At 37.8% G+C, this 27995-nt stretch overlaps 1 protein-coding gene across 2 annotated transcripts; it reads right to left on the reverse strand.

Annotated features, from left to right (window-relative positions):
• Positions 1–70: 70 nt before the first annotated feature.
• npepps (aminopeptidase puromycin sensitive) lies at positions 71–27995 on the reverse strand. 2 transcript variants are annotated; one of them, XM_084100436.1, is made up of 23 exons: positions 27676–27995; positions 25416–25500; positions 25195–25272; positions 24882–25003; positions 23337–23444; positions 21674–21874; positions 18875–18971; positions 18753–18786; positions 18404–18518; positions 18119–18283; positions 17767–17871; positions 16069–16129; positions 14641–14750; positions 14297–14360; positions 14042–14178; positions 12015–12149; positions 11101–11320; positions 7113–7255; positions 4112–4168; positions 3919–4026; positions 3021–3176; positions 2807–2854; positions 71–2029 (listed from the first exon to the last, which is right to left on the reverse strand). In XM_084100436.1, the coding sequence occupies exons 1-23, from the start codon at positions 27955–27957 to the stop codon at positions 1883–1885; spliced, it is 2778 nt and encodes a 925-aa protein (XP_083956562.1). In that variant the 5' UTR covers positions 27958–27995; the 3' UTR covers positions 71–1882. The 2 variants fall into 2 exon arrangements, with proteins under 2 accessions (XP_083956562.1, XP_083956561.1); XM_084100435.1 differs by having other exon boundaries at positions 14042–14181; positions 27676–27991.

Below are 27995 nucleotides of genomic sequence, written 5' to 3' on the forward strand. Positions count from 1 at the left end.
ACATTTTACAGCCGGCAAAATATTTAATCTCTGAGCATATTTAAAAAAACATATATTCACTATAGAAATGTATGATTTTACACGATTTTATTTCCCACGACATTTTTAAACAAATCTTATTTCCAGTTTTTTCATGACTGCTTTTAATAAGCCACCAGCTAATTTTAAAGCTGGAACTGATAAATCACTTGTAATTTTTAATACTTTTATAAATGCAAGCAGTCCACTGCAAAAGTTCCCTCTCTTGCATCAGATGTGATTTTCTTTATCGCCTATAGTTTTTGTTGTCTTGAGCAATAATGTAATGAAAATCTTGTGAAATCAGACTCTGTGACACTATCATTTTATGTTTGAAATCTGCTATCCAAATTCATTCAGATATGCAACATAAAATCTGTGCAAACATAGGTGAACTTACATCATCATATCTGTGCTTCATTGACCAAAACTTAGCATTTGTAATCCAGATAAAATCAAAGTCCTCGTCTTTCCTCCCATTGAACCTGCCGCACATGATTTGAACTCATTAACATTTATATTCATAAGTGATATGTTTTTGAAACACTCATTTGAACTGTGTGAATGTCTATGGCATATACAATTAAAGAAAACATGTTCATTTGTGTATCGTTTACAAAATGCACAGAAACATAAAGAGCATGAAGAGTCATACCTCACATGTACAAATCCAGCATAGCATTCCAACAATACAGTTGTGCCCGTATTTTTTCTCATCTTCTTTAATGAACATCAATTGTATTTTTAAACAAAAGCACATTTCAGGGAAAGATTTAGACAGATTTTGATGATCATGAACCACATTGGGCGCCACATCAGATAATAAATTCTGTTTAGGGTTCAACAAGGGTACCATGCCATCGAACAATAAGGTTGTCCAAGTTAGAAACCAGATTAAATCAATTAAATTAATTTTTTGGGGGGCTTTTTTTGATTTCAACAACAGTAAAATAATCATTAAATAGATCTTATAAAATGTTTCTCTAACAGCTTTGCATTATCATGGCAGATGCTAATGACATTTCTGACTTTGTGAAATTTTTCTTCCATTGTGTCGATTTCTCTCGCAGTTTCTGGAGGTGTAAACCGCTGGAAGTGCTGAAGAACAGATGACAGTGACGTACAGGAGACAAGGGCAAAGACGTATGTATATAATCACATTTCAGATTAATTGAAGGTCTCAGAACTAATGCTCGCAGTTTACAATATACACACAGTACCATGCTTATGCGTCTTCAGTCCTAACCGTTACTAACGATGGGATTCAGAGCCGTTACCATAGAGTCCGTTCAGTCACCAGTGCATCCCAACCTTTAACCTCCATTCTGCCATTCAGTCACGCCGCAGAGGATTCTGGGTAAAATGCGTATATAGCCATTACTAATAAAACTGAAGGAGGAGATCGTCATTTGTACAGAACAAAAGAAAACACAAACAAACAAACTTAAAAATGAGCATATCAACATCATGCTTGTTTTTTTTCGTTTTTTTTTTTTCCGGTAAATGCAAGGAAAGAGAGATGATTGCGTTATAATACCACTGCATTAAGAGGGGTGCCATACTGAGGGAACGGTGTGTTGACATGCATTACCAGCTCATAAAATAACATGGAGAATCTCTTGCGTTTCAGTCACAGCTTCGCTCGAGTGCACTTGCGCCTCCCACTGGCAGAATGGGGAACTACGTCACACTCAAGCGTGAATAACGGTCTGGTTTCCTAGTTTCACTTCTCTTTATTGACTCTTGGGTAATTCTTAAGATGAAGTTGCAGTTTTGAAATCATTTCTGTTTTTCGCTGAAGATAGCCAGATGATGCTCATTTTGGAGTGAGTGAGCAGGTCAGGGAGGGGTCAAAGTTCGGAGGTCAGACAGGGGGCGCTTTCCGCTGCAGGAGATAGTGGTGGATGTCATCCGCGTCTCTCTTGAGCCAGGTGGCGTTCAGGAGAATGTTCTCGCAGCACTGCTGTACCGTGCGCTCGGCCGCTGGCGCGTGATGACTTTCAAAGAAACTCTGAAAACAGAAAAAAAAACAGCATTTCTGTGAAGAACCGCAACCTGCAGTGGTTAAGTTATCTTCATCTTTAACAGGATATCCATTGTTTCTATTGAAATCTATTGCATCATGTGAAACCAAACAAACTTCTTTCTGTGACATTTATATAATGGGGTGACATTCATTCATTCATTTTTAAGTGAAACTCAAAACAGCTCTCTATAATATCTTTTATTTTTAGGCCAAAATATGACCAGGACATTTCATTGACAGGTTTGGTGCGATTCAGAAAATTAAACTTTAAAAATGTGAAAATTAAAATAAAATAAAAAAAAGTAAATAAATACCACTTTGTTTCATATTTTGTTATATAATTGGGTGGCATTCCTACATTAAGGGATACTCGTACAGTTTTTTTGGTGTTATTGTATCTACATTTTTATATCTTATCTTATTTATATACATTATATTAACAGATAAGTGTTAATGTACAGAGTTTATAAAATTTTTGATAACTGTATAAGGGCTTATAACTCATTCATATTCAATCTGATTTAGTAATAAATCCTTCAGATTAGTGAACCGGCTTCACTTATAAAAATCAATTCAACTGAACAATTTGCTTACATAGTAAGCCTTCCCAAAAGCAAAATCCAGTCAAATGAAATACAATTTCAGAGCAGAATATAGCTAGAAAATCGTATATTACAGAAATTTCCATTCGCTTTGGACAACATTGTCTGTAGAATGCAAAAAAGGCTTTGCAAGTGACATGAGAAAGCACATGATGCTCACCTTAACTTCAGCAGCCATTTTATCTATTGCAAAACCATCCACTGTCAGCTGCAGTGAAGAATCAAAAACAACGCATCAACACTGCATACATGTACATAGTGATTATACACAACCAAATTAGATTTGGTACAGTATTTCTCATCTTAATTTACTTTACTGTGCTGCTTATTTTATCTGTACTTTCGTCTCTACTTGCGTGCTGCACTTGTTTCACCTTGATGAGTCTTGATATGAGGAAGCCGCCCTGGTAACGGTTATGAAGTTCTTCCCAGTTATCCTTAACAAATTTCCATGCAGCTTTGCGCCCCTGTTTGCTGCTTCCAGCTACGCCCCCGATTACAGACACGGTGTCCTGGGGACGAACCTCCTCCTAAAAATACCACAGCCAGAATCAGTGTCACTGTTCACACTGTCACTGGAGGTTTTTAATTCCTCCAGATTCAGATTAGAGCTCAGAGATGAGCGTGTCAGATTTGATTTCTTGTTAGAATGTTAATTCAAAGATGAGAGAGAGATGAAAATGGTGATTTATTGATCTCCTGGGGAAAGTTGTTTAAATCTTTAAACATTAATACAACAATATTAAAGATACATAAACATATAATTATGTCAAAATGCCCATCTTATGAAATACTCAAACACAGTCGGTTATGTCTTAAATGAACAAACAGTTGGGCAAAAACTGGATGTGTATCAGTATATTCATTCTTAAAGTGACAGCAGCTTTATAAACCTGTCATACAACAAAAAACAGAGAAAATCACTCACAACTTTTGTATCTTTAGTAATAATCAATTTATATTTAATTCATACAGAGAAGACTATGCAGTGTTTTACTTTTACATTTGATTATTCAATTTATGTAGTATTTATTTTATGCTAAATAAGCCTACTGTACCTGAAAGTTTATTTAATCTGTATATTTGTTCTATTATATTCTTCCTCTTGTTTGTATTATTTGCTTATTTGTTCTCATTTTTAACAGCTAAAATAAAATAACAAAATAGCTATAATCATGATATTATAGAAGCTCTTGCAAAGTGTTTCTGGTGCTTTAAAAATGTCCACACTCTGACCTATTTTCTACAGTAAGTGTGTGCGTATTCACGTACCGACAGGGCAAAGTTAAGCACTCTCTGGATGAGGTCAGGAGCGGGAATGGCTCCCAGCACTCTCTCGATGCGGTTCTTCTCCTCCTGCATATCTGCCTGCTTATGAAGCTGAACACAGATAATGAAAGATGCCGTTTTATTTGTTTGCACCTTTAACGCTGTAACCAATGTTTAGACGCGTGTAAATTGTCACCTTGAGCATGGTGTCAAGCGTTGTGCTGTCTCCGTGCTTCAGAACTGTCAGGTACACCTAAAAATATGAAGAAGAAAAAACGCCTTTGTTTACAGGGACATGTTGAAACTAGGCTTGCTGTGATGGTCAATATTACCGGTGTTACACGGCGTTCAGCCGCACACCGATTACATCACTTGCCGTAATAAAAATCATTTAGTTCAGTCAGAGAACAGACACTACAGTGAGAACGAGAATGAGACGAGAGTCACAGCACAGATCAGCAGCATGAGTCAGATTTCATTTATCATGCCGAGAGTGAGGCAAACTGACTGACAAGACGATGGCGGAAGATTTGGTTTCAAAACTAAATATAAAAAGCGCCTATTCGGCAATATTTTGGAGTTAAACCCAATGCTAATAGGGAACCTACAAACATTGAGGCAATCTGTAAACTTTGCCTGATGAAGGCAGCAGCATTCGGAGGTTACCCTTTACACACACACACCTTCAAGCACACAACAAGAATGAGGCTGCCATGCTTATTCGTTTTGTTAATGAAAGTTTTGTGTTTAATATAAGCGAGTTGATCATTGAACTGTTTTGTTGTTGTGTTTTTCATTAAGAATGAAAATGAACCCACCATTCAAGCAATTTCCTCCCAGTATCGCTGCTAATTCAAAAGCGAAGGTAAAAAGCGCATGGGCATTCATAAGCGATTTAAAAGCGAGGTGGTTGTCACGCGCCGTTCAACCGGGGGAAACATTTTGTCATCGTCACGTCCCTAGTTGATACAGAATTAATAAAAACAATACAGGACCACCATTTAAAAAATAAATAAAAAAGAAGACATTTTTTGACTTTTTTTTGTTGACATTTCATATATATTTGCAGAATAAATTAATGACATTCTGTAATTTCAGGCTTCTGTGATTTACATTGTACATCTCCCTTTAGCTGAACTTGCCACCTTCATAACGATAGTAAGCTCTTCTTTTGGCCTTTAAGCTAGGAGCAACAAAAGGGGCTTTCGCACTAGAGGAAACTTTTCATAGTTCCTAGAACTACTGGCGAAAGTACACGGTTTTTGGCATGTTCATACCCCAGGAACTAGGGGTGTAACGGTACGTGTATTCGTACCGGACCGTTTCGGTACAGGGCTTTCGGTTCGGTGCACGTGTGTACCGAATGACCGAATGCAATATTTTGTGTGCGGAACATAGGTACATTTTCGTGTTTCCACACGAACATATTAAGTGGCGGAAGTCTCCGCGTTCAGCGCAAATCCCGCCCTGCAGCTGATTCTAAAGTTTTACCCGTCATCACTGTAACCTAAACCAATGAAATCGACTGCAGGGCGGGAAAAAGCTTTTCCGCTCCGTGTGCGCCGCCGCACTCTCCGTTCCGTGTGTGTGTGTGTGTGTGTGTGCGCGCTGCGCTCTCTGCTCAATGTTCGACTCCGTGTTTGCGCTGCGCTTTCTGCTAATCTTTAATCGATTCCCAGCCTTAATTTTTAAATATGAGCAGGCCTACAAGCTGGGATTGGTAATGCTGCACTGTAATCATAGTTATTTATTTATATTTTTCATTAAATTTATTATGTGATATTGGTTTGAGACTGAGAGTATTTTATTTAGTGGAGAACTTTGCAGCAGTATTTTATTTCTTATTCTTTTTTTTATTTTATATATATTTTATTAAAAAGTGTTTAAAAAAGTGTAAACAAATTGTTAAAAAAAAGTTTATAGTAATAAACAACCTGCAGTTTAATGTTTGCATTTCTTTCCCTTACTGTACCGAAAATAAACCGAACCGTGACTTTAAAACCGAGGTACGTACCGAACCGTGATTTTTGCATACCGTTACACCCCTACCAGGAACTATTTTAGTACTAGGAACTCCTTTTGGAGGAACTAATTTAGCTCCTACTTCAGAGAAAGATCTAAACCAGCACTATAGGAACTACCAGTGACGTTAGTGTACACTGATTGGCTCAACGCATGCGAAAGACCAGCACCCGCCATTTTTTAAAAAGCCGTGTAAACACACAGATTATAGCCTATTTATTTACTCCACAAACTAACTCTGAACATGGAAAACAGTGATAGATGGACCTCTTAACCTTTACGCTGAGGAGAAAATCCAACACAACTTTGAGGGGACCAAGAGAAACATTATACAGTAGTCAACATTTGAAGTAGATCAAAAAATTTCATCAAAGTTGTCCTAAGACAAGAACGGGTATTGTTCAAAATTCATGTATAACTTCAATGAAAGGTTTTGATCCACTTCAAATGTTGACTACTGTATATTTCTGCTCATCTAGCAACATTGGACATCAACTACACGGCATACGCTAATACCTTTTCATTTACTGTCTACTTTCTTTGTATAACAGTTCTATCTAATAACGTGTTACACAGATCGTAAACTAATAGAACACGGAGAATGCGAGCACTATGAGCTCAGGCTCATCAAAATAAAGGTCCACCGCGCCGTCAAAATAAAAGTCACAACAACAAGCCCGGCTTACGTCACTTCAGAGTTCCTACTGGCAGTGCGAACGCAAACAGGAAAATGTTCCTAGGGGAACCATTCGTTCTCGGGGAACCACCCTGTAGCTAGTTCCTAGAACTAAGTTCCTAAAACTAACTGGTGCAAAAGCCCCTATTGACTACACAATGACACTGTAGGTCTCACCTTAGCTAAACTTGCACCAGCATAATATAGTAATCTCTTCTTTGGCCTTCAACACGTGAGAAATGTTTCAAAACAGACCATGCCACTATTAGGGAGTAGCTAGAAGATTTGATAAAAACTGTGGATGAGCGAATTAAAAAGAGTTGGAAGGTACCCAAGTATCTCAGCTTTTTTGTCTCCACCAATAGAGTCTAAGCTTTGGCATCTTTCTCCCAACAATACATGCTAAATGTACCATGATGCAAATGTGTCTGTGTACCATGATGCAAATGTGTCTGTGTACCATGATGCAAATGTGTCTGTGTTATGCTAGAGGACTCACTGGACTCCTGAGGTCTGCAGACAGAATCTGTTTACCCTCCACATGCTCTTTAAATCTCCGCCGGGCCTCCTCCAGAGTCACCTTATGCCCCGCTTTACCCAGCTTCCCCAGCACCAGACCTCGCAGCAGGGCGTCCAAATGCCCTGAACAAGAGACAGGGGAGAGGGGCAACAAACGAAAGAGCACTTCATTTGAATGTCTCATGACAAATGAATGACAACTAATCAACCAAAAAGCATTGAGCTAAAATAAAACAAGATATTTCACGGTAAAAAGGGATTAATGTACCATGCAAACAAACGTTTGTGTGAGAAACAGTCCTGAATATAGACGAACGTCTGACCATTGCGCAAGTGCAAATAGAGGATCAATTCACACATAAATATATTAATACCAAATGTTTTAACTAGTAATTTTCTTACTTATTGTGAAAATTAAATGTGCAAAATAAACTCGTCCCTAGAAACTGAGGAAAAAATCAATTTAATAGAGACAGTAGCAGCAGTAGAAGTATTGTTATTGGTGATACTGACCTTTATAATACTTAGTAAAAACATGCCATTAAACTAATATTTAAAATATATAATCTTTTTGGTGTTTCTACATTTATTTGGACCCTAAATCCAATCCCATTTAAATTTCATTCGGATTGTAAGGGGTGGTTTAAACCTTTTCTAATCCGTTTGATAGGACATGTAAACACTTGATCGGATTGAAAACCCAAACTGGAAAGCAATGACGTAGAAATAGCGTATTGACGTGTGTAATGAGCTGTTGTTGTTAAATAAAGTGTCATAAATGACTGTCGTGTCTTTTTAAAATATATTAGAAATTTTAATGTTAGATACGATTAATTACAGATAATAGTATAATTTTTAATTAATTGACAGCACTAATATTTATACATTTAAAAAAAAAAAACAATACTTGAAGGCTACATGATATTTTAAACATTTATATATAAATTTAATTTAACTGATATTAATATATGCATTTCTAAAGTAATTTAGAGCGTAAATGGAAACAAACTAATTTAGATGTCTTTAGAATCGCATGGAAAGACAGTATGTCACGTTATAAAAAGGCCCTTAAAGCAGCCAGGGCTGAGCACCTCCGCAAACTAATAGAAAACAACCAAAACAATCTTAGGTTTTTATTTAGCACCGTGGCTAGACTAACAAATAAACAGACGTCACCTGAACAAAATATTCCATTACAGTTTAGTAGTAATGATTTCATGAAGTTCTTCACTGAGAAAATAGAAAACATCAGAACCACAATTGTAAACGTTCAATCCTCAATCGCGCCTTATAATTCAGCCTCAATTATCACGACGCAAGAACAATTACAGTGCTTTACAACTATAGAACAAAAAGAGTTAAATAAACTTATTTCATCTAAAACAACAACATGTTTATTAGATCCTATACCAACTAAACTACTGAAAGAAGTGTTACCTATAGTGGAAGAGCCTCTCCTCAATATTATTAACTCATCTTTATCTTTAGGTCATGTTCCAAGAACATTTAAACTGGCAGTTATAAAACCTCTCATTAAGAAACCACAATTAGACCCGCATAATCAGCAAATTATAGACCCATTTCAAATCTTCCTTTTATGTCTAAAATACTAGAAAAAGTTGTGTCCGCTCAACTGGGCTCTTTCTTGCAAGAAAATGACATCTATGAAAAGTTTCAGTCTGGATTCAGACCGCATCACAGCACTGAAACTGCGCTCATTAAAATTACAAATGACTTACTTTTAGCATCTGACCAAGGCTGTATCTCAATACTAGTTTTACTTGATCTAAGTGCTGCGTTTGATACTATAGATCACACAATACTCTTAGATCGACTACAAAATTATACTGGTGTTCAAGGACAAGCATTAAGCTGGTTTAGATCATACTTATCTGACCGCTACCATTTTGTCTATTTAAATGGAGAAAAATCGATCATAACTCCAGTAAACTATGGAGTGCCGCAGGGATCTGTGTTAGGCCCTCTATTATTCTCAATATATATGCTGCCACTTGGAAATATTATAAGGAAACATGGAATTAGTTTCCATTGTTATGCTGATGACACTCAAATCTATATTTCATCACGGCCAGATGAAAACGCTAAATTATCCAATTTGACAGAGTGTGTTAAAGATATAAAAGATTGGATGTCGCACAATTTTCTTTTATTAAATCCAGACAAGACAGAGGTACTAATCATCGGTTTAAAAAAAACACCCACAAAACCTCTCACACTACAACCTTAACATAGTAGGATGTCCTGTTACTTTATCCTCTACAGTAAAAGACCTAGGTGTTATACTAGACTGCAACCTGTCTTTTGAAAATCATATTTCATATGTTACAAGAACAGCCTTTTTCCACCTTAGAAACATTGCTAAGCTACGTAACATGCTATCAGTTTCTGATGCAGAAAAATTAGTTCATGCATTCATGACCTCGAGACTAGATTACTGTAATGCTTTATTAGCCGGTTGTCCTGCATCCTCAATAAACAAGCTACAGTTAGTCCAAAATGCAGCTGCTAGAGTTCTTACTAGATCAAGAAAATATGATCATATAACACCAATTTTATCATCACTACATTGGTTACCTATAAAGTTCCGTATTAATTACGAGGTATTGCTACTGACTTATAAAGCCCTAAACGGCTTAGCTCCAGTCTATTTAACGGATCTTCTATCGCCCTATAATCCATCGCGCTCTTTAAGATCACTAAATTCGAGGCTTTTGGTCATACCTAGGATATCCAGATCCACCAAAGGAGGGAGAGCATTTTCACATTTAGCTCCAAAACTCTGGAATAGTCTTCCTGATACTGTTCGTTGCTCAGACTCGCTCTCCCAGTTTAAAACTAGATTAAAGACGCATCTTTTCAGCCAGGCATTCATATAATACTTTTAATCTTACAGTTAAATCCAACCTCTAGTTCATAAACGCCAGAGGAGAACTGGCCCCCGACTGAGCCTGGGTTCTCCCAAGGTTTTTTTTGTTCTCCATTAGGTCACCTGATGGAGTTTTTCGGTTCCTTGCCACTGTTGCCTTTGGCTTGCTCAGTTGGGGATATTTGGGATATTTAATTTAATTAATCAATCAACAATACTATTGATCAGCATTACCAAACGTGGACATTTTCCACTAGAAACAAGCATTGATGTATTATTTTAATTTAATACTGTGAAGCTGCTTTGATACAATCTGTATTGTGAAAAGCGCTATATAAATAAACTTGACTTGACTTTAATTTATTAACTTAAGTTGTAAATATCTTTGTCTAATCAAATGTTTTTGCATTAGTATAAAAATTGGTATTGAATATGAAAAATGCAATTTTACTGATACTGGTATTGACTACAGGAAATTTGGTATTGTGAAAATCCTAACCCTGACCTTTTATTAAAAGTAAAAAAAAAAAAAGGTTTGTGATACTGCCATGGTTATTACATCCTAACTATGAGAACATTAACATGTGCTCATTGCTGGCCCACATTTATATATCAACTCCCATACAGCATTTAGCAAATTGGCAGGTGAGTTATCACTCATTGCACATGTAAAGATATCAACCAATATTATTAACCCCCTTTAGACATACGGAAATATAGTAGGCTAATTCTTACATTAACTGATTTGTTAAACACAAACACAGATTTGGTAACCTCCTACTGTAATGCTTTCCATCTATCAGCCTATGCTATTTGGATCGTTATCTCTAGGCCTACACTCAATGAACATCATCTCAACACTAAATTAAAGGCCTGTCTCATATAGACGCCTGTCTCAAATACAAGCCGGTGCAGTTCGGCGATTTGGGAAAATAAAAGCCCGGGCTATTATTTGAAGTTTTACGGTATGTTCCACAGAAGAAAGTAAATCAAACAGGGTTGGAATGACAGTGAGTAAATTATGACCGTTTGGATTTTTGGGTGAACTATCTCTTTATGAATTTTGAGTTCTGGCTCTCACCCTCTCCGGCTCTGCTGTCCCATCCCAGCTTCATGCCGATAGGGGTGAAGAGATCTCTGATGAACTCCTGGATGTCCTCGTGGAAGTCAGTGTGTGAGAGCAGAGAGGACAGAACACCCAGATTACAGCTCAGGTCACTCCACACCGTGTAGTTTGGCTCATTCACAAATGCTTCCATCACCTTCAACACCTCCACAGTACTGATCATACCTGCTCGAGCCTGAGGGCATGACAGAGAGAGAGACAGCACAACACTATTAAAAACAGAAGGCGGTAACAGCCGGAGAGGAGAGACAGAAATGAATAATGATATTGTTGAAATTGCTTTTCTCAAGAAACCTTTCAGTAACACTGAACACAATGATAGTGACGCTGAAAAAAAGAACTGTAGCCTATAAAAGAGCTCAGTGAAACACCAATACTAAATCAATGAAGCACTAAGACAAGCACATAATACACTAATTAGTTATATTTTTACAAATTTAATGTAATACATTTAATTGGATTTTTGGTCCTGTATGAATAGATCATTATTTCTATCTTATCATTATTATCAATCAACCGAAATGAGACAATGGAAATTAAAAATAATTGCACGGTACAGTATCTGATAACCACTTAACATTTACATTTTTATAGTTCTAGCAAAAATTCAACTTAACATTTCTCAGCAGTCTTGTAAGCCTTTTTTTTTTTTTTTTTGAGCTTAAGTTACAAAACTCACGCGATTTGATTCATAATTTATAATGCATTAGTCAGACCTGAAGGCTTGAAAGAACTTGACTTCCATAAGACTGTGTAACTTGACTCTTCACTCAAGTCTTCATCATAAATACTTGAGAACTGACTCAAGGTGGAGACCTGAGCCTCTACTCTTGCAAACCAATGATTCAGGCTCATGTGTGGCGTCTCACCAGAGAGAAGAGGTCGTTTTGCAGACCCAGGCGGTCCACAGGCAGCAGTGTGAGGTCTCGGATACCGGGCAGAAGACTCTCCAGCATGGCTGAGCTGTACTGGATCCTGTAGAATCCTACGGTACCTGGATTAATCTGCACATGGAAGAAAACACACACAGTTTGGACATGTAGACTGCATACATGCTGTTGTTTACAGGGTTCCTACACATTTTGGTAAAGAACACTCCTAGACTCGCTTATGGTAAAGAATCACTAAATGATTACTAAATTTTACCATGAATTCACACTGCTTATGATAAATTTATATTTAGAAATTCTTACTTTTATATTTTAGAAACCTAAAAAGGTTAAATAGTGTGTGGAAAAATATGTGTTTCCAGAATGTTTTCTTTTTACATACTTGTCCAGACCTGGTAACAGGGGTGGGCGATATGATCAAAATCATTATGAGTCATTTTATTTCACAATAACGATATTAGGGATGCACCGATACCACTTTTTCTAGAACGAGTCACATACCGATAACGTATAACTGATACCTGTATTTTCACTGCATTTGCAATTTTTAAATGTATTGGTAGAGAAACCAAAAGAATATACATCATATTAGTTGGCTTAATTTGTTCATCAAATAAATATTTCCTTCAGTTATTTTCATGCTTAATTAAGCCAGCTAAAATGCATTGTATGAGCTTCTGTTACTTTCACTCTTCATTCTATTGCTCTATCATATTTTATCTTTCATTTAACAGTACAGCACATATTTAGAGCAGCTCCAGCAGAGCTCAGTGCTGAGGATTGGGTCAGTGGTACAAATGTTTAGACACCAGTGAAATATCAATTCTTTATTCCAATTTTGATGCTACAACAAAAACTACAGTAATGAATCAAATGTGAAAAACACTGCATATTCATTACTGAATAATTTAAATATAGATGGATCTTATAAGATATATATATATATATATATATATATCATGATACAGTTATTTTTGCTTTGAATAAGGTTATGATATCAAAATGTTTGATACCTTTGAAATTTCATAATACTTTCAGTTCTGTTCAATTTCAATCTCATTTAAAAAACCAATACTAGCCTAAAAAAAAAAACTATCAAGCTTAGCTTGCTGAAGACAAGTAAAATGATAAAGAGCAAAGAAAAAAAAAAAACTACAATAGAACAAAGACACAAATTAAATAGAAATACCTGAAAAACTTCAAGCACTAGAAATACTACATAAAATGTATGAAGTAATCAAACGCATAATAAAACAATGCATTGTCTTTACTGTGTAAATTAAATATACATTCTTATTAAAGCTCCAAAAGTGATTCAGCCAAGAGCAGTGAGAGAATCTCTCTCTTTTTTTTAAATTTATTTAATATTAATAATGACAGCAGGTAAATTTGGATACTGTCACTTTAAGACAGACTGCACGGATCCAATATACTCATGCGTTTTCTTTCTCAACTGTTTACGTTCACTTAAGACATAAATGACTATGTTTAATTGCAATACTTTGACACATAGGTATGTGTATTTAACCATTCAGGCGGTTCCCAATTAGGCGGCAAAAAGCACTCAGTTCAGTTGTTAATTGCGCTTCAATGGTTTAAAATCATCTGTTTTTAAACCGCAATGCTAAAAAACGCATGCAAGCGAAAAGCGTGCACAGCAACATTACATGAGCATAACCGTGACAGAGATGATAGTCCAAAATCCTATTCCAGTTGACAAATATCTACCGGTTAATCGTGTCTACCGGTATAATCGCCCATCCCTACCTGGAAATGACTTAAATCTAATTCCATACTAAGCCAAACTGCATAGGAACCTTGAATTTAGTTTTATATGACCTTTTTCAACCTCTCTGACCCCCAAAATTAAGCAGCTGTTTTAGTTATACCATTTTCCATAATATGACCCCTTTTCATACATGAGATGGGTTGTCAATCTTTGAGTCATCCCAATTTGAAGTATAAATAGCCTTTTCTATAAAATACATAAAAAACAGCAATCTGACCTTGACCCACTGGTCAGGTGCAACGTTGGTGACGTTAACTGTGGTTTCAGGCTGGTCCAACAGAACCTTTATCTTAGTGCAGCTCGGGTCCTCACTGGTGCAGATACTTATGGGAACCATCCAATTGGGGCAGTCCTCTTCTAGCACACGGAAATTAGGGTATAACAGAGTCAGAAAAAGATAAGATAAATAAATTGTTAAACAGTCAGTGGGTTCAGTGCCTAGTTTAACTGCTCTCTTTTTTTTGGCACGTACCATTACGTGGTCCACTAGCACAGAACTTCTTCTGAGACATTTTCAGCACACGGTCACTGCCATGCTGGAAAGGAAAAAAGAAAAAGAAAAAAAGAAAAATCAAAAGCAATTATTTCAGCTCTGATTACATCTTGCATTGCCAAGACAACAGTTGTTATTACCAGATGCTCACTGAGAAGCTCATAGTCCATCTCAGCAAGACTTCTCAATACCCCGAGGGTTATTTAAATTGTATTTGCTAACTTTAGGGGAAAGAATATCCAGAGAAATTTGAAAGAAAAACAATCCCTCTGAGCTGGATGATGACAAAACAAAAATGATGAGAATGGGTCTGTAAATGTTACCTGCTCTTGATCCACTACTATAATAGGGAAGCCCATTTGTTTGGTCCAGGAATTCATCACTGCGGCAATAGGCTTCCCGCTTGCTTTCTCCAAACACTCCCATAGGTCCTCTGGGATAGAAAAAGAGAAAGAGAGAACGTCACACCTTTTATTTCTGACTACACAACAATTAACAAAGCATAATAACAACACTGGTGCCAGTTCACACGCCCACAACTCTCCCGCCAAATACTATGCTGTGTCAGAATTACAACTTAACACCATGTTATTACTACAGCTGTAATTTCTGTTGTTTGGATCGGATCATTGGCTTCAAGGCAATGCTTAATCACTTCCTTATGGATATCTTTTCCTATTAACAGTACACAGAGCACAAGTGAAAACTAATGGCTAATTTTATATTATAAAAATGCCATTTGTAATACTGTATTATAATGTATAAAGTTTGAAAATATCATAAGGTACAGACACATGTCAAGCTCAAAATAAATGTTATAAATATCATCCAAATTTTATGCAGTGAAACTCCCTCAATAACACACTGCAAGCTTTCTACAGTTCAAGATAAAACTGCTAGAACTGCCATGATTATGAACTAATGAGTGGCTAATCAGTAATTGTCACACAAATAACTGTGATTTACGACTTAATTGAGTTGGGTTTATGCCAAATACAGTTTAAGCCTATAAACACACAGACTTTAAAGCTGCAGTCCGTAACTTTTTTGTGTTCAAAACTTACAAAATGTATATAATATGCGAGTACATCATGAATCCATTTTCCAAACCGTGTTTTTGTCTTATCCTGAATGACTATACGGTACACCTATAATAAGTGTTTATATTAATTATTTTAGACTGGTACGGGTCGTACCACCACCTGCGTGACTCGTCATAGACATCATAGACAAACCGCAAGACGCACGCAGTTCTGTTTATTAACCGCTAGAGCGCCAAAAGTTACAGTTTTCATAAAACTTTTCATATGTACAGTAGCTATGAAACAGAAGTAGTGACAGATCTTTTCTTCCCTATTGTGACGTGCATCGGTGTGTAACGGAATATCCAAAGAGAAAAAATGTAAAGTTGGGACTTGTTTATATGCATTAGATCAAACAATTGTGATTTTGTTTTTTGTTTTTAACCACAATCCCAGCTTCTTTGGCAGTTTTCATGGTTAAAACCCAGCTTGAATAATTAAAATTTAAAATAAATAAGATATTTAAGACCCATTTTTTTTAAAAATTCTAGAACTAAATTTGGATTTTAAATAATTGTTAACAGGTGATGTGATATGTAATAATCTTAACAGGCCTAAAATCTGCTATAAAGGATCTTGATTTGGGTTTAACAAGGTCATTAGGCTGTTCAGTCATCAAGATAAAAGTTAAAGCTTAATTTTCACAAATATTATGGCAAGTTAACTTACCAGTAGATGCATTTTTGTGCTGAAACTTCAAAAGGTAAGCATTCATTCCCTTTCTAAAATCCTAGAAAGAAAAAAAAAATCATTCAAATCAAATATCATTCAAAACCAAAGCTCTAAAGATAACTACAAAAAAAGTGAATGAATCTAAGGGTGTTCAAACTTGCAGTTTGGTTCTCTTAGTTCTTTAGGTCCGGAACAAAAAAGAAAATTATTAATTTAGTTCTGGTCATTTTTAACACTGAACCTAAAGATACAAAACATAAAGAGCTTCTATGGTGTATATTTTGTTACGGAACAACCAAAACAATGCTATGTGCCGGGATAAAGCGCTTGTTTGTTAGTGCGTTTTTACAAGTTGAGAAGTCACAAAGAGCTTATAAAATATGTAACCGAGTCAAAACAGTGGAAGGAATTCCTCTGTTACATATACAAATGAAGATCTGCTGAAAGGAGATGGTGGTTCCGACGCTTTTACCAAACTGTATAACAGGCAACATATTTCCAATGACGAGAAGAACCAGATACCCTTGAGCATTCTGTTCTTTTTAGGGTCGCATCTTGTGACATCACGTCCTGTTTTCGTTTTGTTTAGATGTCTTTGTTCGGTTTTGCGCTTATATTTCAGTCGAACCATCTATTCAAATCAACTGCACTAACAGCATTCACACATTTTAATCAAACCAAGTGTGAACACAATGTAGGGCTGTCAAAATTGCTCAAAAATGACGTTCGAATATTCCCTCTAAAAAAACACATATATTCGAACTATTCGAACATCTGGTTGCACATTTTGTCAATGACGCGCATTATGTTAATAACAGGACAAATTAATACATAGAGACATAACTACTTGTATAGGTAGTTTATTTAAGTTTAAACATATTTGACAACGTATTACCTACACAAAAACAAGTAAATCAACTAATGGCCAAGACCGCAGACCTCACTCTCGCTCGCTCACTCGCACTCGCTCTCTCTAGCACGCTCTCTGCGCATAACGGTTTAAATGAACAACAACAATAAACAAATGTTGAGTGCTGATCAAGAGTTTTGTGCAAGCAATTTAAGGTCGCGACTCTATTCAGTGATTGAAACAAATATTATTAACATTAATTGAAGTTTACTGTATATAGAACCGACTTTGAACGCTCCGAGCGAGCTGTGCTGTGGTAAACATGGAACATTTCCTTGACATGAAACGGTAAATAATCAAACCAGTGGAAGCCTGCAGTGCATGAAACTGCTGTATCTAACCTACCTTATTCATGCAATATCTATTCAGTCAGTACAGTAGCCTACACTTTAGTAATGTTTCTGTTTAACGTTAAATAAAATGACCTGTCCCTGACCCCTCAGGCAGCGCGCCCACTCGCAAAGCAGACAGCCGCGCCTCTGCTACCGCGGGCGTGTTTTTCCACTTTCGAATATTAATTTTCATCATCGAAATTCTGTTTTTTAAAACTATTCGAATATATATATAGATTCAGTCAGTGTTAATGATGGCTGGAACTATGGTTGCAACAACTACCAAAAGTCATCAGGCAGATTACAAATGCTTAAAGATCTTAGACTCCAGCACAATAGACAGATAAGCAACATGTCTTTCCATACATCCTCTTGGGGGAGTCACATCGACCACCTGTCTGACAGATTTACACTGAGTGTCCCTCTGAAGCTGGCCAAAAGAGTGACTCTCACCTCATCGCCAATGTAGTTATGCAGCATGCGAATGACTGATGCCCCTTTGCTGTACGATATGGCATCGAATATTTCATCCACTTCTGAAGGGTGTCCGACATCAACCTACGATTCAAAAGAAACACACACACCCACTGAAACATGACTCGGAGATCAATATTTCATTAGGCTAAATCTGGGTCTGGAATTTAAATGCTGTAAGAGATACGGCTGAGTAGACAGACAGACTGACAAACAAAGTGCAAATCAAAACTTCCTGCTGTTCACACAAACACTTAAAAGCAACAAACACCAGAGACACACAATGGGAGAGCTTGGGGTTATGGGGGAGACACACTCATCTCATGCAGACCTCAATAGGGTGGCTGTTGTCTAACGCATCCAGGTCCAGAGCCCTGGTGTAGTCCGCAGATACAAACTGGGTCCAGATGTCGTACTCAGGGAAACAGTGGTCTACACAAAGGTATTCGATCCAAGATGCAAAGCCTTCGTTAAGCCACAAATGAGTCCACCATTCCTGCAGTAAGAGACATATTCTCAGCAACCTGAATAACACAGTTATATTCAAATACCACTGTGACCTACAAAAAACGTATGTAGCATGAACCTACCACATTGAACATTTGAACACACTCACCATGGTAACCAGGTTCCCAAACCACTGATGTGCAAGTTCATGGCCGACTACCAGGGCGACCCACTGCCGGGATGACGCACACGAGTTCTTTGGGTCAATCAGCAGAGCTGTCTCCCTGCAAGGGGACAATCACAACATTTTCAAATAAAAAATGCATAAGAACAAAACACAACATAATGCATCTCATATTGTTGAGGTTTGCTGGGGATTAACATGCTAGTACCAAAAAATATGAAATATTAATGAAGCTCTCTTAAATAGCTGCTTTCAAAAGGCACAAGGTTCTGTTTTCATGATGATTTATGAAGTCTCAGGTTTGCTATTAATTTCTTTTAAAGCTTAAAATCACCTGTAAGTAACAAGGCCCCAGTTTTCCATGGCACCTACAGGACAAGAGAAATCCAAAAGTTAAACATAACAGACAAAGTCTATTGCGACAGATGTTTCATTTATAATGTAAATGATACAAACCAGCAGCAAAATCAGCAATAGCAATTAGATCAATTTTAGGCAACGGATAAGGAACATTGAAATAATCTTTGTAGAACGGAAGGGTCTTTGTAGCAACCTGGAAAAAACGAAGAAAAAAAGGTTAATACTTTCACAACCAAAGTATTATTACAACCACAGCTAGCATTAAATAATATATGAAATAAATGAATATCAATTTCTCATGATATTTAAATTCACTTACATCATTTAAAACGATTTATTTGAAGAGTTCAGATGCAAAAGCCTCTAAGTGCCATCTGAAATTTTCTTCTTGAATGATCATTTTTATCAAGCTCGTATATTTAAGTTCAGTATTTTCACTTAAATAGCTATGGAAATTACCTATTAATTGTCATTTAAGTGAAACTACTGAACTTAAATATACGAGCTTGATAAAAATGATAATTCTAGAAGAAAATTTCAGATGGCACTTAGAGGCTTTTGCATCTGAACTCTTCATTTTTTATTTAGACCAAATACTATACAATTTTATGATCAGCTATTTATCAGTTATAGATAAAAAAGACACTGTATACCATATAGATAGTAATAATAATGTTAAAGGGATACTCCACTTTTTTTGGAAATAGGCTCATTTTACAACTCCCCCAGAGTTAAACAGTTGAGTCTTACCATTTTCGAATCCATTCAGCCGAACTCCGGGTCTGGTGGTGCCACTTTTAGCATAGATCATTGAATTGGACAAGACCATTAGCATCTCTCTCAAAAAAAATGACCAAAGAGTTTTGATATTTTTCCTATTTAAAACTTGACTCTTCTGTAGTTACATCGTGTACTAAGACCGACGGAAAATGAAAAGTTGCGATTTTCTAGGCTGATATGGCTAGGAACTATACTCTCATTCCTGCGTAATAATCAAGAAACTTTGCTGCCGTACCATGAGTCCAGCAGGCGTAATGATATGACGCAGCGCCTGAAAATAGTCCCCAGCTCGGTAACTTCCAACGTGACCGGGACTAAGTTTGTCTAACCTATTAGACCTATTTTCAGGCGCTGCGTCATATCATTATGCCTGCTGCACTCATGGTACGGCAGAAAAATTTCTTGATTATTACGCAGGAATGAGAGTATAGTTCCTAGCCATATCATTTTCCGTCGGTCTTAGTACACGATGTAACTACAGAAGAGTCAAGTTTTAAATAGGAAAAATATCGAAACTCTTCGGTCATTTTTTTGAGAGAGATGCTAATGGTCCTGTCCGATTCAATGATCTATGCTAAGCTATGCTAAAAGTGGTACCGGCAGACCCGGAGATCGGCTGAATGGATTCGAAAACGGGAGTTGCAAAATGAGCCTATTTCCAAAAAAGTGGAGTATCCCTTTAAAGGGACACTCCACCCATTTGCACTAAGCTTTGCATTGTTAGAAACCCAGTCATACTGTTGAATGGTCGTGCAACACTCTCTCATTTTCCCCTGAGACGGGAGAAATCATTTTCATTTTTCGTCATTTTGCGTCATTGTCGGAGGAAGTGTAAGAGGGGGGGATTTCTGTTGAGACTACAAGCACTAGTTCCTCATCTCTCCAATCTTTCCCAGGGGCGGGACCCGCTCACGCTACAGACCTATTACAGATCAGTGGGTGGGACTTTACTCTCTGAAACTGAAAGCAATATCATCCATCTTGTTTGAAGCTAAGCTAACAGGCGCTGTGGAGACAGATGTAAAGTTATGACAATAGCGGAGGAGAGTGCTCAATATGATATAGAAGAAGAGGATTTCGGAAGTCTGATGCTTGAATCAGGTGTTTGTGGCTACCTTTACAAGCCGCATTATAGCGAAGAGCAGCCGAGGAAGAAGACCTGCCTGCCGCGGACGAGGAGCCCGGACTGGCTCGAGTTAGGGCGGACTGGTGGCGCCGGTGATCTCACTATGCAACTACGAACACAGAGATAGAGTCCGTCTGCGGCAAAGAATTTCAACGATGACAATTTCGCCTGGACGAAATCTCTGAATCAGACGAGGACACGGACGTTTGTGTTGTGAACTATCCTAGTTTCGCAAACGCATATGTTCTGACTGAACATCCAGGTACCATGCAATAATTCACCTTTTCGAAAGAAATAAAAACGAGGAGTAATGCACTAATGAGTTCGCCAACTAACTAGACATTTTGTGTGAAATGAATTTCAAGCTCTGGTGGTAGCTAGCCTTGTAGACGGAAGAGTGATTTCTCTTATATGCAGATATGCGCTGTTCTGGATTAGTGGGAGTGGCTTGCGGAGCTGTGCAATGTGGTGCATTGTGGGAGTTGTTGTCTTTCATACAAATGCGTCCTGAAGTTATTTTGTCTTTCCTCGGTCACGAAGACACCAAATACAAATTCACAAAATGTATTTTACATTTCGACTACATATATGACCCACTTTCAATAAAAAACAATGTTCCTATGGGTGGAATGCCCCTTTAATATTATTAAATAAAATAAATCATAAGAAGAAACAACAGCATTTGCTTGAAACAGAAATTATTTGTAAAACTCTTTACATTCATTTTTGTGTCCTGTCTGAATAACAAACATACTGACTCCAAACATTCAAACAGTAGTGTATTTTTTTCTTTATTTTAATCAGATGTTTGGAAAAAATAAACATTAAAAATGTAGATTTAAAAAAATATTACTAGGTTTGTAAAAATCAAATTTCATCTGGGGGATTCAGACTACAGAAAGCTAAACCGATTTGAATTTGAATAGCAAAAAAAGAAAAAAGAAAAAGAAAAAGCAAACCATCACAGACTGAGGGAGCAGCTCTCATACCTCCAGTGCAAATTTCCCTTGCTCTGCTTTTCCGACAGGGGTGTACACACGGACTGTCACACCGTCCGACGACGTACTCTCCACAAAGTCATACTCGCCGATGACAAACGCCACCAGGTAGGTGGACATGATGGGTGTAGTGGCAAACTTCACCTCCACCAGACTGTGATCCTCTGGATATGGCTTTCGGTCAACAACATTCTGCACAGAAAGTGAAACACGATTGAAATATGTGTGTTCAGTATGGGAACTAGTCTCCCAGAACCACACGTCGAACTATCATCATAAACTCAGCAGAAGCAGAGCAGATGCTTTCAGTTTATAAATGTAGCATCCATGTCCAGCTCAACTAAATGTTTTTTTAATTTTCTATAAAAAAGTAAAACGGCATTGATGGCCAAGTAATCTAATCGGTGTACAGCCAAACATTGTGTAACACCGGTAACACCAACTACCGCAGTAAGCTTAATGTGTGCCAAGTGTCATGACTTGCACGGGTAGGCACAATGGCCCTCATTTATCAAAAGTGCGTACACCAAATTTCCAGCGTACACCTGGCGTACACCCAAAACCACGTTGACTTTGAGATTTATCAATATGGACGTTGGCGTACGGCACGCTCAAATCCTACGCCAGCTCAGGAGGTGGTGTACGCACGTTTTGAGTGCGGGAATGCGCAAAAAAACAATTCCTAACACCACAAAACGCACTGACAAACTAAAAGATATAATATATTATGACCCACTGTAAAAAAACAACATCATAGTAATTATAAACTTCAGTGTTTATTTTTGTGCAACATGGACTTCAATGTTTAATTTGTGTGACTTTACCAAAGCATTTGAATTGTAGGCATATGTATTCCTTAAGTTGCGAGCCTGTGCGCTTTACCTGACGTTTCAAGCCTTGTTTATACTTTCGCCTGGCTCCGCAGCGCGAGTCTCCGCAGACTGCTCGCGCACCTCCCCAAACGGACGAGGCGTTTATACTCGACGCGCTCGCCGTTGTACTATTCTTTGAAACGATGGTTAGGCCAGGGTTAGGCCCGGCAGGTGTGCACGGACTGGGTTTAGTAATGAAAGGCTTTCAATGACCAAAAAAATAATTCAGACTGACAAAATAATAAAAATGCCATTCTTCTTCTTTTAAATAATAATAATAATAATAATAATACAAATAATAATAACGACATTCTTCTTCTAAATAACAATAAGCGTCATTAATAATAAAAATCTAGAAATCAATTTTGTTTCTTTCCACTTCCCTGGTTTCGCTTTCTCTTTCTCAAAGAAGTTTCTCTTCTTTGCCGTCTTCCGTGTGTCCATGGCGTAAAATGAGGGCGTGGGGGAAGCGGAGACTTGAATATATAGGGGCGTGTTATTCTAATGACGATCGATTTCAGCCGCGGCATTTATCAAGGGCAGGTATTGCGTACACCAGAATTTCAAAGGTACGCACAGCTTCATAAATCAGGCGATGAGAGGAGTGTAAGCATAATCTTACGCCAATATATACGCCCGTTTCTACGCAAGATTGATAAATGAGGGCCAATGCCTCTGGGCCTGGGTTAGATAATACACAAGTCTGACAATAATGTGAATAAAGCCATTTAGGGACGTTTGGTTCCAGAGGGAAGGATTAAAAAAAGAAAAATGACACATACCATATTCGACAAGGCTACTCTTTCCTTTGGGACGATGAGGGTGATGTCAAAAGTGGCTTTGATAGCTGGTTCGTCCCAGCAAGGGAAAGCTCGACGTGCATCCGTGGCCTGAAGCGGGTGAGAGACGTTGAGAGAGATGGAGACAGCGAGACAGGAAGTGAGGATTCAGGGTTAGAATGGGTTGCAGTGATACAAACATGAGCAGGGATACTTGCATGGCATCAAAGACTGAAGATGCACAAAAGCACCCTATTCTGATCTTCCGATCCAGCAGCTTCGATTTATACTTGCCCTGCCAATATTTTCAATTGCCAAGTGATAAAAGTATGCTACATTTTTATTTTTAGCAATGTATTTTTTATTTTTGCTATAATTATTTACATTTAATTTAATTTTCTGTTAAATTCACAAACTGTTTAGGTTACCAATCAATGAAAAGCTGAAAATTATATATCTGTAATGTAACTCCATAAATAAAACACACTTTTGCTGGAAAATGATGGCATGCAATGCAAAACTTTACTGATCAAAAAAAAATGTATATACATTTTGACCTAAAGTTATTTTTTAAGCATTTTCAAGTAACAAAATGTTTTAGTAACTTTTTTCTTCATAAAAAAAAAAAAAAAAAAATGCAATAAGCTTGAAATAACACATGTAATGTAAAACCCGAAATAAAACAGTTTTGCTGGAAAACGACGGCATTCGATGCAGAACATTACTGATTGGTTTGTAGTTTAACAAGACTATAACAAGCCTTTTTTTGTGCAATTTTGACAAAACCTCTTCTATCTTAGTCAGCTAGATAACACTGTCTTGCAGACAAATCAGCAAAATGTACAACAACAGTTTAGACAACATCAACGAAAACCAAATGCTTAATCTTGGCAAGGCATAAAAATGGATGCACAAGATCAATGCATCTAAATATTTCAGTGGCAACGCATCACTCAACCAAAAGGGCAAATTACTTTTCCATCAACTCTCTCACACTGGCCCAGAGCCAGCGGGACATCCTTATCATTGAGCCCTGATTAAGTTAACTTCAACCAAAGCTCAAGCTAAGAGGCTAAACTTTCAGTTAAATATCCCTTCCACATTAAAATCTATCAAGCATGAATAAGCATGAGTACTTAAATAATGACTATTTTAATGGATTTATAATGCAAGCATCATGATAAAACCAGTAACTACATTAAAATGGTACAATACACCAGACATAAATCATGGGCCAAACATTAACATTATGTAACAAGGGGTCTGAAAAAAAGTTCTCCACCATTTAGTTTTACTTCCATTATAGGCTCCTATATAATAAATTGCTTGTTTTTCCTCATTTGTAAGTCGCTTGGGACAAAAGCGAATGCTGAATGACTACGAATGTGAATTTGTCTTTATCGAGAGACACAGTCAAGATCTTCGAGGAAAGTGAATGACTGAGCAGAAAGAGTGAGAGAGGGACATGACAGATGATAAAGCAAACAGTGGCAGAGAAAGTGAGCGAGCAAACAGATGAATGAACCGCGCACCCTGATATGAGTTTACCTCAAACTGTGTGACGGCAGCGAAGCGGACTTCTCCCGAAGGAGTCGTGTATTTACTCCTATAGAAGCCTTTCATTTTGTCGTTCAGCTCTCCAACAAAGTCTATTTTCAATGATCCTGACCCTGAAAAACAAGAAGCCTGTGATTAAAAACCAAAACAAAAGGCACATAAAACAGAAGGACAGAGCAAGGAACTCCATTCATCTTTGAAGCCGCTTTCATGTGTCAATAAACCCACTATAGCAACTCATTACACAGAGACTGTTGACATGACAGCAGAAGGCTTCTTCCAGGCCACAATATGAGTTCTTTACCATTTTGCAGAGTGCTGGGGAAACATAGGGTAACCTTCTCATCCTCGTTCTGATAGTTAAATCCTGTAGCGTTAATTTCTAAATGGATGGGGAGAAAATGAGCACAGTTAATCCTAAAAATAAAACACACTATAAAACATTTAATGCAGGTCGAACAAGCAATCAGGCAAAAGTCGAGCAAATACATCACTAAATGTGGATTACAGTTGAGTAGAACTCACCTTCCCCCCCTTCAGGCACAAAAGAAGCAGTAATTATGTCTATATCAGCACAGTTCATCACAATCTGGTTTGTCCCTTGTGTAACCTGTCAAGAACAATGACATACAGTTCGGTTTTAATGTTCATATGGGTCCAGTGGTTTCATGATCCTCAGTTTTCAGTATTTGGTGTGTGGTTTCTTTTCTAATAACACTTCATCGCCTTTTGCAAGCGTTGTGAACCTTCCTTTGTTTCATACTGGATCAGATAACAGTCATAAAAAAATGAAACAATCTCACGTCACTTACATACAATCCAGACAATCAGTGCAGGAAAATTCTTCCTGGTTTAGTAAATACTAAGCCAGGGTCTTTCTCTGACGCAGAAAGAGAAATTAACCTCGCATTTTAAAATGATGTAGTATATAAGTTTGTGTTTTTTAAACAAATACTTCTCGTTTTGTTGTAGGAAATCTCCAGCAGAACAAGCAAATACAGAGCACATGGAAAAAGAACCGCCTGAATCCTCACGGCTTTTCTGAGGCTCAAGGGCCATCTCCTGCTGCTATGAAATTCTGACGTGCGCATATATAATCAGATTACGAATAAAAAGACCAACAGTTTGCATGGCCTCTTATGTTGCAATAGGCTGTTTAAGACTGCATTTATTGCATAATGCTGAAGTGAAACTTTCCCGGGACGATCATTAGCTTTCAGGCTCTCATGTCCATAAGCTAGCTTTTACAGACAAAGAGACACAATACATCCCAGAGACTGTTTTAATTATTCCTCAACCTAACTATTATCACACTTCATTTACAGAGAATTGGATCCTACATAAAGACACGCATTGTGTTTAGAGGCTTGAAGCTGCCAAGGTAAAGCTTTAGAGGGCACATGTGGCTTGTTGAAGCTGGATGTGACTTGGATGCAATGAGTGCACTGGCCATGTGACAAAAGGCCGCCACTAGCAGTACACTATTTTAATGGTGTTTATCAACGTGAGCCGTATCTGTCCACAATGACAGTCATAATGTGTTTGGCATTGTGGGGGATGTAGTTAATCTCATGCTCCAGTGAGTTTTGGCAACTAGACAAGATCAACTGTAAGGCGACTTTCACAACACAGCTGAATGAGAGTGGGATGCAACATGACTGAACGTGTGAAGCTGTTGAGTTATAAAAAGGCACCACAAACAATCTTACGCAAAGTGGAATGATATAGGCCGGACCTCAATTTCATCACATCTGGCCCGCATTTACCTCTACCGTCTTTTCTATTTGTTTACAGGATCAACCACAGTAATTTACCCAGCAGTAATGGCTGCGATTGTACAAAGATCCACTGATATATGTATATGTATATATAAATATCTCTCTCTCTCTCTCTATATATATATATATATATATATATATATATATATATATATATATATATATATATATATATATATATAGAGAGAGAGAGAGAGAGAGAGAGAGAGAGAGATTTATATATACATATATCAGTGGATCTTTGTACAATCTCTCAATCTCTCTCTCTCTCTCTCTCTCTCTATATATATATATAGAGAGAGAGAGAGAGAGAGAGAGAGAGAGAGAGAGAGAGATTGATCAGACCAGAGCAACTATTTATGAAAGACGTAAATAAACGATTTTGAAGATTTATGTGTGTGTTTTAGACTTATTTTATCCCCAGCCACAAAGTCCATCCTGCACCTGAGCATTTCCTCGGGCGCTACACTGTGATTATTCTAAGCTATAAAGTATCATGTAAACTGTCAGACAGGCTCAGAGTGACTCAGGAGCTTGTGGACAGGACTGATTCACCGTCTCGGCCATGTACGTGAAAACTATAACCTGGAAGGAGGTTAAATTACGACATTTATGTGTGTATGTACGTGCTTTTTGACAGCAGCTCTGCAGGCTAACGTGGTTAGCAGTGTAGCGCCAGTTAGCGCTTTAGCTTGCGGGGCAACAAACTAACTGCTTCATTCTCTTTATTGTGAGAGCCAGACCTCAGAGGACACCAGGTTTAGGTATTTAGTAACAAATAATACAATTCGAACATGCTGGAACTCGTAAATATGAAAGACGTGGTGTGTAAAGCCGCTGTCTGGTTCACTAGCAGGTAACTTAGCTCGTTAGATTAGCAGCAACAACACTATCAGCAGTTATAAAAATGCAAAGTGAAAAACTAGGCTTAACATTAAAATGGCATGACATTGGGGCCCAGACCAGAGGGGGGCAGAGGGGCTGCATGGAATCAGGTTCAACATTACCTCCACGGCTGCCTCCAGTTTGCCCTCGAAGGTGAAGTCGATGAGGTCGGGCTTGAGGCGCAGCCCGTAGTTGACGGGGTAGACGTCAGTGGGCAACCGCACGAAGGGCCTCCGCTCGGGCATGCTGAATAATGTCGATACGCTGGAGACCGAATTAAAACGGACTGGGAGTTTGCTTGCTCGGAGAGACGGAGACACGGGCTTCGCTATTGGAGTCGGATTGCGGGGTAGGGCTAGCCGTATGACTGACAGAGACACCCGACAACTCATGAAAAACAACATACAAACCGTTGGAGATGGTCCTCGCTGTGCCCCGCCCC

The sequence above is a fragment of the Abramis brama genome (genome assembly GCF_963993115.1).
Source record: "Abramis brama genome assembly, chromosome: 23".
In the NCBI taxonomy this organism is placed as follows: Eukaryota; Metazoa; Chordata; class Actinopteri; order Cypriniformes; family Leuciscidae; genus Abramis; species Abramis brama.

Excerpts from the sequence above, each read along its gene's own strand:
- npepps (XM_084100435.1), bottom strand. The coding sequence starts at position 27,957 with ATGTTGTTTTTCATGAGTTGTCGGGTGTCTCTGTCAGTCATACGGCTA. Across the intron at positions 18,787-18,874 it reads TATTGCTGATTTTGCTGCTG|GTGCCATGGAAAACTGGGGC; the intron begins GTTTGTATCATT and ends CTTGTCCTGTAG. Across the intron at positions 17,872-18,118 it reads ACAACAGCCACCCTATTGAG|GTTGATGTCGGACACCCTTC; the intron begins GTCTGCATGAGA and ends TTTGAATCGTAG.